This window comes from Centrocercus urophasianus, unplaced genomic scaffold (assembly GCF_019232065.1).
Source record: "Centrocercus urophasianus isolate 14NV4802_14NV808 unplaced genomic scaffold, USGS_Curo_1.0 seq_9, whole genome shotgun sequence".
Taxonomy (NCBI): Eukaryota; Metazoa; Chordata; class Aves; order Galliformes; family Phasianidae; genus Centrocercus; species Centrocercus urophasianus.
The window spans coordinates 16,369,278-16,381,662 of NW_024885532.1; the positions used below are offsets into that span (position 1 = coordinate 16,369,278).

At 41.8% G+C, this 12,385-nt stretch overlaps 1 protein-coding gene across 1 annotated transcript; it reads left to right on the top strand.

Annotated features, from left to right (window-relative positions):
- The first annotated feature begins 5,428 nt into the window (after positions 1–5,428).
- Positions 5,429–9,778, top strand: PCDH20 (protocadherin 20). Its single transcript, XM_042838956.1, has 2 exons — positions 5,429–5,479; positions 6,556–9,778. Exons 1-2 carry the CDS (start codon positions 5,429–5,431, stop codon positions 9,256–9,258), a joined length of 2,754 nt encoding a protein of 917 aa, XP_042694890.1. The 3' UTR covers positions 9,259–9,778.
- Positions 9,779–12,385: the final 2,607 nt, after the last annotated feature.

Consider the following 12,385-nt stretch of genomic DNA (forward strand, 5'->3'; position numbering starts at 1 on the left):
ACAGTGTAAAAAATACCGATTAAAAAAAAAAAGGGAGAGAGAGATGATACAGAATATAATCTGAGTTAAATTGTTTCTGTCTTTAAAAATAATGTGATCAGACTAGAAACATATTGAAGGTGATATTTCTCCCTACTGGAACATATTGTTTTTTTTCCAGAGGAGGAAAAAAAAAATAAAAATGAGACACATGCAAAACATCTGCGCACATATGCAAAGCGTCGTAACCAAAAATTTGTATGTTTAAGAAACCACAAAGGAATCTGAGGAAAAAGATGGTCAAGTATATCAAATGCAGATGGTCTTTTCCAGTGTTTAACAATTGATGTGCATGATACTTCAACATAGTAGTACCCAACAGCTGTGATAACTAGAAAGGAAAATCTTATCCTTGTTTTTCAGCTTTCCTGTCAAGCATTACTTTCTCTTATGGTGTATTTTTTTGTAAGTTTAGAAACCACTTTCATGCACTAGCTACCTTATCATAAGGATATCAAAACTGCAAGAAGGACTTTGTTCATGAAAGACTGTTGAGTTGAACCCTGCAAGTTCACCTTGCATGAGTGTGTGAAGAACCAGCCCTTAAAAAAAAAAATGGAGATTTGAGAGAAGCATACTCCAAAGTAATATTCATTTTCTAGCTCCACTGCTGCTTTATCTAACCTGGACGCCAAGTTTTTGACCATCTTTCAGTGTTACAAGGGAAAGCAGTGCCAAGGCCCCTCTCCTGTTCTATGCTGAAGGCAGGATGCTCATTCTCAATCTGATTCACAGTGACATGGAATGATCACAGCTCTCAGTATAAATGTGAGCACCAGATGCTTGGCACTTCCGCAAGTAAGGTCACTATCTAATATTTATACAATCTTTCTCACAGTAATGCACTATTCTAAACAGGAAGTTTAGGATTTAAGCCATTTTCCTTACTGAGTACCAAAGACACAAAAAGTATATTCCTCTCGGAGGTGAAAGGACCTCCCTTATTTGCGTTGTATCTTCTGCAGTTTAAACTCTTCAGAGAAGTGACAGTATGTCAATATGGTCTTGAACCTCTCTCAGCTTTACTGTCACTAGGAATCAATACTAACTCCAGTGATTTCCCTCAGTTTGAGCAAGTTTCCCCGATGAAGAGACCTAGCTCAAATGGTCACACCGACTACAGCAGCACCAATGTTGTCAGCTCAATCAGCAGATGTCATGGATGGGCTCTTTCACACCACAACCTTATTCAGTACAACCACAGGCTATAACAGATAAGAGATTTTATGCGAGGTTGAGGGGACTACAATTGCCTGCATCCTTGTCACTTGTACAAGTTGGACAGGTTGCCAGACATGAAATAAATAAATAAACAAACAGATAAATAAATAGCATTTCAGATTCCCTTTCAGAAGTGATTTCTTCTGATTGATTAATCTGGAAATATTTCCATCTGTCACTGGAACGCTGTTCAAAAAAAACCAAGCCATTTCAATACCCGATACATCCAACTTAGCTAAGTCAAATTAGTACTCTGTTTTACCATAGCAATAGTGTACTTCTTCTAGTGTGTTCATGAATAACCAGAGTACTTCCTGGATGTCTTGTCATGTGAATCACTCTTCTGTTTTGTTGTTTATCCAAATCTGTGATATTTCAGGAATCTTACAGAAATGCTCCCTCTTGTTCCTTCTTTGTCACTAATTACAACCAGAATCTTGGATGAAATACCACTGTGGGCAAAGCAATGTAATTTTGAAATACAGATATATTCAGTGATAATAAGATTTGACATGGTAAAATGCAATCTAAAAAGATACATTAGGCTAAATTTGATGAGATGGGATTGAGGTTAAAAACTGCTGACATTTTATCTTCAGAAAACATGCCTGTAAATATAAATATAATGAAATCTGTGAGGTTTCCTGGGACTTTGGGAATGGCTTACAGATGAAAAAAGAGAAGCCAGGAAAGAATGCACTCCACCACATCTTTCCCACCTCTCATCCCACACCCCGCGTGCCAAACACAGCTGCATGATTTCTCCTTAAACAGGAGAAAGGCCAGGTTGAATGGGCCCTGGGCACCCTGGTCTAGTATTAAATGTGAAGGTTGGTGGCCCTACCTACAGCAGGGGGGTTGGAATTTCATGATCCTTGAGGTCCCTTCCAATCCAAGCTATTCTATAACATGATTCTTTGATTTATTGGACACAATACTCTTTAAGGATCCTCTAAGCCTTACTAGATGTTGCTAATGTCTAAAAATATAAAATATTATAGAGGTACCAGCTGCTCCAGTACACTTTAAATTCTGCTGTTACACTTCTGGTTTAATAAAATAAAATGTATCAAGTATAATGAAAAACTGAACGCTGTAATAGTATTGGCATAGCCTATGCTATCAGAAACCTCAGGGAAATGTGGCTGTGATGGTTAACAAAAAAGATACAATAATAGGTCAGTAATTTTAAGGTGATAAGAAAAGAAGATAATCTGGGATATCAGTGGGAAATAAAAGTTTAAGATAGAATTTTACAAGGACTTCAGATTCATTTGCAAGAAAACTACTTATTCATTAAAAGTAAGATTATAATCAGTCTACGGAACTCAAACTCCACATAAATCAGTGTCAAAATCTGACTGAAATCCAAATGAGTCAATATTTTTCCATCGAAATGAATGAAATTTGAGCAGATGTGAGTCAGCTAAAAGCATCTGTCATGTCCAGCTAAACTAACTGGAATGTGTTTTGAGTTTATGAGCACCTTTCAAACTGAATGATCTGCAGAACAGTTCACATGAATGAGAATTTAGTGAAGGACTTAGGTACTTTGATTGCTCTCTTAAATTATACATGTTTGCTGTGAACTGTATATACTGTACTGCCTGTTCTACTTTTGCTAAAATTGAATGGTAAAGATATAAACAAGGTCAGTAAGGGCAGTACACACTGAGGAGTTTCAAAACCTGAAGATTAGTGAATAATAAATATTGGTAGCCCTTTTATTAGTGCTCTGACACTCTGCTCTTTAAATCATGTATGATTATTGTATAAACATCATTTTGGAAATAAACTGATATTAAAATGATAGCATGTTTCAAAGACATCCACTGAATCAAACAGAGCCTAATTCTACTGCCACTGACCTCTGGAAGAATAAGGCAAATCTTTGATACAGACGATGAGTTCTGTGCAGCTTTTTGGACTGTGATTTTAATTGCAGTTTAAGAGAAAAATGAGGATAAGGATCTGGAGGTGCTAGCTGAGAACTGGCTGAACATGAGCCAGCACTGGGTCCAGGTGGCCAACAAGGCCAGTTACATCTTGGCTTGTGTCAGAAATAGTGCCAGCAGGAGCAGGGAGGTGATCATGGTCCTGTACGCAGCTCTGGTGAGACAACATCTCAAGTATTGTGTTCAGTTTTGGGCCCCCCACTACAAGAAAGACATTGGAACATGTCCAGAGAAGGACAACAAAGCTGGTGAGAGATCTGGAACACAAGTCTTACAGGGAGCAACTGAGGGAAGTGGGATTGTTTAGTCTGGTGAACAGGAGGCTCAGGAGAGACCTTGTTGTTCCCCACAACTACCTGAGAGGAGGTTGTGATGAAGTGGTGGTTGGCTTCTTCTCCCAGGCAGTGGTGATAAGAACATGCAGTAATTACCTGAAGTTGCACCAGAGAAGGTTCAGGTTGGATATTAGGAAAGGCATTGGAACAGGCTGCCCAGGTAAGTGGTGGAGTCACTGGCCCTGGAGATTTTCAAGAAAAGGGTAGATGTGGCACTTAGGCACACTGTTTAGTAGCAATGGTGGTGATAGGTTGGCAGTTAGTCTAGATGAAATTAAAGGTCTTTTCCAGCTTTAATGATTCTATGATTCTATGATTCTTTGAAATTTTTTTTTTTTTTTAAAGGAAAAGTATTTGCTTTCCTGTCTGTCTTTAGTGTCCAAGCTGATGTCAAACACTTGCATGCTTGTGCTTGCCATGAAGGGTGGAGAGATACTGAAGGTTGTCCTCAGACCACGTGATTTAAACAGTTCAGTTTCTTCCACAACCTTTACTTTCATGACAGGTAGCTCCACTTTATTTGGTAAATGCAACTGCCTACCAGAACTGCAACTCTTGAATACTCAGCAGCAGTCTGGATCCAGACCACTGAACACTTACTTTAAGGCTAAAGACAAGAGACTTTGCAGAAAGCCAGCACCTAACACAGTACAGGTTAACAACCCTTTTGATAGCCCAAGACATTAAGGAAATGGTCTGGCACTGTTCGTTGATTCTCAATAGCTAATAATTTAATGCCTAGGTTTATGGTAGTTTCACAGTCCAGTCAACAGAGACTGGATATGATGAAATGAGAACACATGATTCTTTGCCACAAGGGTCCATTGGGTTTCAAGACAGCTGGAAATTGCCCCTGCAGGCCTAATTTGTGCACCTTCCCCCAAGCCACAGTAGTAAAATCCTCAGAACGCTTCCATTTTGTGCAGACATGAGGTCTTGTTTACACTCCTTAAGTTGAGCCAGCTTCTACTTCTTACTCTTCCTGCTAGCACCTGTAGCACATCAAAGAATCATAGACACATTAAGGTTGGAAAAGATCTCCAAGGTCATCTAGTCCAACTGTCAATCCATCAGCACTATGCACACTAAATCATGTCACTCAGTGACACATCTACATGTTTCTTGAACAGTGCCAGGGACTGTGACTTTGCCATTTCCTTGGGCAGCTAACGTTTGACTACTCTTTTGGAGAACAAATTTTTCCTCATTCCAACTTGAACCTTCACTGGTGCAGTCTGAGATAATTACCTCTCATCCTATCGCTGTTGCCTGGGAGAAGAGGCCTACTCCCATCATCACAAGCTCTCTTCAATTAGTTGCAGAGAGCGATAAGGTCTGCCTTGATCCTCCTCTTCTCCAGATTGAACAATCCCAGTTCACTCAGCTGCTCCCCGTAAGACTTGTGTTCCAGACCTGTCACAGCTTCATTCACAATGAATGGTGGTGTTTGGACAAACACCAGGGTGTCAGGGACTGTCTTGTAGCGAGAGCTTCAAAACTGAACTCAGTACTCATTCCACAGGAAGAAGGACAACCCGTTTGCTCATTTAGTTTTTAGATACATTTGCTTCCTCTTTCCAGACAGGAATACCTCCATCCCCTGCTGGTCCCACTGCCTCCATCCACACACAGCCCACCCCGCGCGCCTAGCGCTCCCTCACTACCCGCTGCCCGCCTATAACTATTGGCTGAACGCCCTCCCTCCCCGCAGCGGCCCTCCCGAGCAGAGGGGGAGTGTCGAGGGCGGTGCGCTCCAGCAGCCCAGCCCAGCGCGACGACGGCGGCGGCTGCGGCGAGGGAATGGGTTGCTGCGGGGAGGAGAGGCGCCGGGCGGGCGGAGGAGCGGGCGGGCGGCTCGGGCGCAGCCAGCGGCCGGGCATGGGTTCCCCGGGCGGTCGCAGCAGCCCCAGCGCCCGCGGCAGCCTGCAGGTGAGGGCTGGGGCGGAGGTAGGGGAGGCGCCGCGTCCTGCCTCCCGAGCCCGACTTCGCACGCAGCAGCAAAATTCGGATATGTATTAGGGGCGCATATATATATATATATATATATATATGTAGGTTTTGGGGGTATTTTATTTATTCTCATTTTATTTTCCCTGTCGTTTCCGATCTCCACAGATCAGAGCCACCGTTAAAAGTTTTGTAGCCGACGCGCGTTGTAGCGTGTAACTGCGAAGATGGGAAAGGGTGGTGAAAAATAATGATAATTATTATTAAAAAAAAAAAAAAAAAAAAAAAAAAAAAAAGCGGGGGAAGGAGGAAAAGTCCCCCATGGAGGCGACGACACCCGAAGTTACTTCGGGAGTCCTTTTCCCTTCGCGGAGGGCTGAGAACACGCTTGCCAACCAATGCCGGCAACTTCCAGCGCGCTGCCCGCTCCGCGGCTCCGCTGCACGGGTCGCGATGTGAGCTGGTGCCCGGCGGAGCTTAGAGCTTGGGGGCGGCCGCGGGCCGTGGTTGGGCTTCGGCTGCAGGGAGCCGGGCATGCGGAAAGAGCTAAGCTTTGGGCCGCTGGAGGGGGCGGAGGGGAGCGACGGACTTGTTTCGCGTTCCTGCTGTGGAAAGGGGAGTTGGCAAGAAAGTGTTTGAGGGTCTACTCGGGGTGGAAGGGAGAGTGCTGCTGGTGAGAAAGGGGAGAAGCTCAGTGGGATGGGGAGGGCGAGAAGAGGGTTCATTGCGATGTCTCATTGGGAGTACAAGTGCTGCGGGGTGGGGGTATTGATGCCCTTGGGTCATTCCTGGCAAGGAGTATGTGCCCTGGGGAGTACAGCTGGTGTTGCCTAGAGGGTACAGATGGTGATGTCCTGGAGTAGCTGCTGTACTGGGGTGGGGGAGGGGAGAAGGGGAAAAAGAGGGGGGAGACGTAATAGCTTCTGGTTGCAGATGCTGCACTCCCAGCTCACAGTGGCTGTAGGGGAGGTGGCGGGAAGGGGGTAGCTGCCTCCTGCTTCTCCTCCTTCTCTAACACCACTCTCCCCCCACACTCCTGTGCTTCTCTCTCTCCCCAGCACTTGTTCCTGTTCCTGCTCTTCGTTGGACCTTTCAACTGCTTTGCCAGTTACAGCCGTGCCACCGAACTCTTTTACAGCCTCAATGAGGGGCTGCCTCCCGGCGTGCTCATTGGCAGCCTAGCCCGTGACCTGCGGCTGCCCATCACTGGGGGGCAGCGCCCTGCAGCTTCCCAGCCTCCCCTCTCCTTCACCCTGGCTTCTCGTGGCTTGGGAGGACAGTATGTGCATCTGGACAACCGCTCTGGAGAGCTACACACTTCTGCTTTGGAGATTGACCGGGAGGCTCTGTGCATGGAGAGCGGTGGGGCCTCTGTCCCTGGAGAGGCAGATGCTGTATTCTTGTCCTCCTCCTCGTCCTCACCTGACTCATGTCTGCTTCTGCTGGATGTGCTGGTATTGCCACAGGAGTACTTCCGCCTGGTGAAGGTCAAAATTGCTATCCGCGATGTCAATGACAATGCTCCCCACTTCCCCATGCCCCACATCCACCTTTCGGTGCCTGAGAATGCACCTGTGAACACCCGCCTGGCTATTGAGCACCCTGCCCTTGACCCTGACGTGGGCACCAATGGTGTCCAGACCTACCGTCTGCGAGATAACTATGGTGTATTCACCCTGGATGTGGAGGAGAATGAAAGTGGAGAGCGGACCCCCTACCTGATTGTCATGGGGGCTCTGGACAGGGAGACACGAGAGGAATATGTCACAGTCATTGTTGCTGAGGATGGGGGCACTCCTCCACTTGTGGGTAGTGCTACCCTTACTATTGGCATCAGTGACATCAATGACAACTGCCCGCAGTTCAGTGACTCACAGCTCAACATCACTCTTGATGGGAATTCCAGCCTGGGAACACACGTGGCCACTGTCCATGCAGTAGACCTGGACCTTGGATCCAATGCACAAATCACCTATTCCTACAGCCAGAAGGTCCCTCAGCCATCCAGAGACTTGTTCCATCTAGACGAAAGTACAGGAGTGATCACACTATCCAGTAAGGTTGATGGGAACACTCCAAGGCATCACAGGCTGATCATACTGGGCAATGGTCCTGGTTGTATCCCTGCTGTTATCACGGTGCTAGTGACCATCATCAAAGTCATGATGAGGCCACCTGAAGTTGTCCCTCGTTTCATAGCTAATGAAGTGGAAGGAGTGGTATACTTAAAGGAACTGGAGCCCATCAACACACCAATAGCATTTTTTACCATCAAAGACCCTGATGAAAAATATAAAGTCAATTGCTATTTGGATGGTGATGGACCTTTCAGGCTTTCACCATACAAGCCATACAACAATGAATACTTGTTAGAGACCACAAAACCTTTAGACTATGAGACACAGCAGCTATATGAAATCTCTGTAGTTGCATGGAACTCTGAAGGATTTAATGTAAACAAAGTAATAAAAATACAAGTTTTGGATGACAATGACAACTCACCAGTTTTCTCTCAACAGCTGATAGAATTATCGATTGAAGAAAATAATGTTCCCAATGCTTTTTTGACCAAACTGCATGCTACGGATGCTGACAGTGGAGAAAGAGGGGAAGTGTCCTATTTTTTAGGGCCCGATGCTCCTTCCTATTTTTCTTTAGATAAAACCACAGGAGTTCTTACAGTTGCCACTCAATTGGATAGAGAAGAAAAAGAGAAATACAGATATACTGTGAAAGCAGTAGATTCTGGATTCCCTCCAAGAGAATCAATAGCAACTGTCACCATCACTGTACTGGATAAAAATGATAATAGTCCAAGATTTATCAATAAGGATTTCAGCTTTTTCGTGCCAGAAAACTTTCCAGGTTTTGGTGAAATTGGAGTTATAAGTGTAACAGATGCTGATGCAGGACAAAATGGATGGGTTGCTCTTTCAGTTCTGAATGGAAGTGATATTTTCGTTATAGATACTGGAAAAGGAGTTTTGAGAGCTAAAGTCTCTCTCGATAGGGAGCAGCAAAGCTCCTATGTTCTATGGATTGAAGCAGTTGATGGTGGTGATCCTGCCTTGTCGTCTACTGCAAAAATAACAATCCTTCTCTTAGACATAAATGACAACCCCCCTTTGGTTTTGTTTCCTCAGTCTAATATGTCTTATTTGTTGGTTCTTCCTTCTACCCTTCCTGGCTCTCCCATCACTGAGGTCTATGCTGTTGATAAGGACACTGGCATGAATGCAGTCATAGCGTACAGCATCATAGGAAGAAGAGGCCCCCGACCAGAGTCGTTTAGGATTGACGCTAAAACTGGTAATATAACCTTGGAAGAGTCACTCATGCAAAATGACTATGGTCTGTATCGCCTGCTTGTGAAAGTTAGTGATCATGGCTATCCAGAACCACTCCATTCCACTGTCATGGTGAATCTTTTTGTCAATGATACTGTTAGCAATGAGAGCTACATTGAAAGCTTGTTAAGAAAGGAGCCTGATATCAATATAGAAGAGAAGCAGCCACAAGTATCTGTAGAACCTACACATAAAAAAATGGAGTCAGCATCCTGCATGCCTACTTTAGTAGCTCTGTCAATAATAAGCTTGGGTTCGATCACTTTAGTAACTGGGATGGGCATTTACATCTGTCTAAGAAAAGGGAAAAAGCACCACAGAGCAGATGAAAACTTGGAAGTACAAATCCCATTAAATGGAAGAATTAACCTGCACATGTTGGAGAAGAAACCAGTGGAGATTTCTAACATTTGATGTTTCCTTGTGGATAATCCAAATCAATATCTGAGAAACCTTGGACAACTCTGAAACAGCTAGCCGTGGGCTATATTGACAGGTTGCAGTGAAGGACCGCTAATTTATAACTTAATATAATTTGTAGATAGCTGTTTACAGTTTTTTAAACTCGAGTTCAATGTACAGCTTTTTTATGAAACCTTAGTACTAACAGCTAGCACCATGTCTATAAAAGCATAGACATCATTTGCAGCTTTCATTAATCAGTATGATCAGTGACCGTAAAAAAAAATTAAATTAAAAAAAAAAAAAAAAAGGGAAGAAGGTAAGAATTCTTTAAGGTTAAAAATCTTTTTAACCACAAGAGGGCATCAGATGCTCCAGAGCAGGGAACTGTCTAAGAGATAAATAGAGAATATTTTAAATATATTGGTTTTCGCATAAAATACACATCAGCATACAAACAATTACATACACAAAAAGAGAAATGTCTGTCCTGATGTATGGATAAATAAAATAATACTAAAATGCACTATTAAAAATAATGATAGTAATAATGATGAACAAATAAACATTTAAAAAAAAAAAAACAAAACAGAATGTTTATTACCTCACAAGTAAAGCTTACACAGTAGGATAGAAAAGGCATTAACAAGAAGTGCAATTCCTGTTGAGAAAGAATGCAAGATACTGTAATGAGAATCGGAACTGCTGTGACATTCCATCTTTCATTTGCTCCAGATTTCACCCACATTGTCATTTGTTCCAGCAGTATGCTGGTCATTTTTATGAAAAATTATATTTAATGTTTCCTACAGGAAATAAAGACAAAAGCCCATGCTCATCCTCATAAACATGCCAGATGCAGGGAAGCAAGGGAATGGCTGAATTTTTCATTATCACAGAAGTAACACTTTTTGTACTTTGAGCAATGTCGGTAGTACTCCATCAGTTTCGTTGTGCAATAGATTTTTCATGTGATATTTCTGAATCCGATCTGCCGGACAAAAACAAAAAAATCTCTTCATATTCTAGAGAATTATAGACTTAGTTTGTACTGACTGTTGCTCCTTTCTGGATTGGTATTTCATGTGAAAGATCTTATTTCTGACTTTTGGCTCCATCCCTGGCTCCTTTTCATTGGCTTTGGTTTTGGATTAGATCCAAAATCTGACTTGTCAGACTGGTGGCATATTTTCTCGATAATTTATTCTTTGCTGTAGCCTCTGCAGCAAAGGAGCAGGTTTATCAGTGATGTCTCACTTTCACTTAGTTTTTAGAGCTGAAAATTATCTTTTGTATGATGATTACATCAGATTTCTGTGTGAACAAGATAAATTAGTGTTATGCTTAAAACTGATTATTTTGATTTCTGGCATCATATGTCTGTAATGTACCAAAAGTGTTTATATGTCTGCAAATTAAAGCTATATATTTTCTTAATAATTTATTTTCTCTCTCTGTCTTGTATTGCTTAACACTATTTTTGCTACAAGAAATACATATTTCACTGGCTATGTTATAGCTCATTTTATTTCCCAGAATTAGTGCACTTTGATTCATTGAGGATCTGTGCCATGCTTTTTGGTACTGCTAGCAAACAATTTTATTTCAGCTGATGTAAGTTGGGCAGCAGCTGATACCTGCCTTAATAGTACAGAGTGCAACTGGAGGTAGGTGTTTTTGCTTTCTTACTGTGAATGCCACATTGCTTCACCTTGGGCCTAATGAAACCTTCTTATTGATGGTGATTCTGTTTAGTCTATGTAAGTGTGTTAAGATAATGCTCAGACTTTGCCATTCCACCTATTAGAAATAGATATTCTTTTTTCAATTTAGAGTATTTTCTGTTTATGTGCAGTTTGATAGCTGTGTTTCATGAAAAAATAATTCAAGCTGTCAAAGGTTTGTGGACAATCACTTTTTTTCATTCATTTTAGTATTATGAAAGTATGAGAATGCTACATATTCCTAAAATTCATTTCTCACAGAGAGGCACTGATTATTTCTGAAGAAAAATTGAATTAATTCTTTGGACCTAGCTTCTGTATTACATATACTGAGTGTGAGGGAAACTGGATCTTCTTCATTTTTTCTTCATTAAGGTGACTATGTAAATGATAAAAGGAGAACAGGATTCTTTTCATTACTCTTTTATTATTTGAATTAGAAGTCCAATATCTTTTTCAAGGTGATACAAACAGGAAGAAACCCAGGCGTTATGAAATACAGTAAAACCTGATCCTGCAACATGTTCCTGTGACACTAGGCAGATATCTTCATTCCAATTTCACAAAAACAGACATACACCTCTTTAATTAAACTCACTGAGTTTAAATGTTCTGCTCCTCTTGTCGCTTTTCTTTGGTTTGTTTCATTCAGGCATGTTATTAATGAGTAATAAAATGTAATGGTATGAGCCTGTAAAAACTAAAGTACTGCTTGCAGAGCAATTTTCTGCCATAGCTTTCCACTCATTTAAAGAAAACCAGTTTGAAATCACACCTGCAGCCATACTAGCACCACTACTTGTAAAAATGCCTTTAACCAGAATAATACTTAATAGAGTAAGAGTATATTTCTCTCTTTCTGTGAGTAGGAGTAGCCTTTAGGTAAGAAATGCCACTGAAGGTTGTGGTAAAAATATGCATAGTGAGCTGGGTTTTTTTGTTTGTTTGTTTGTTTTTGTTTGTTTTAAAAAAGAGTAAAACACAAAACCAGACAGCTGGCAGCAGCAAGCAGTAAGTATGCCATTTGAAGCCTAACAATGCTCAAAAATCAGACATCTTAAATTCATAGCACCTGGGTTTTTTGTTTTTTTGTTTTTTTTTTTTCCCTCCAGAAAATGTGCTTATTCTTTCCCAGTGGAAAAATGCTTGATAACAGCTATACAGCAGACATTTCTGTGACCTTGCTGTTTCCAAAGTATCCCTTACAGAATTTCCTTTCACACAAGTAAATAAATAAATAAATGAGTATAACTAAAGTAAATTAGACTCAAGTATAAAAGGCCTATTTTATTACCACATTGTGGCAGTGCACTTGCCAAAATAGATGCAGATCTTGTCAACACTGGTAGCTGAGCTGGCACAAAAATAAATGTCTCATTCATTTATAATATCCATTGAACAATCTTGCAGCAAGT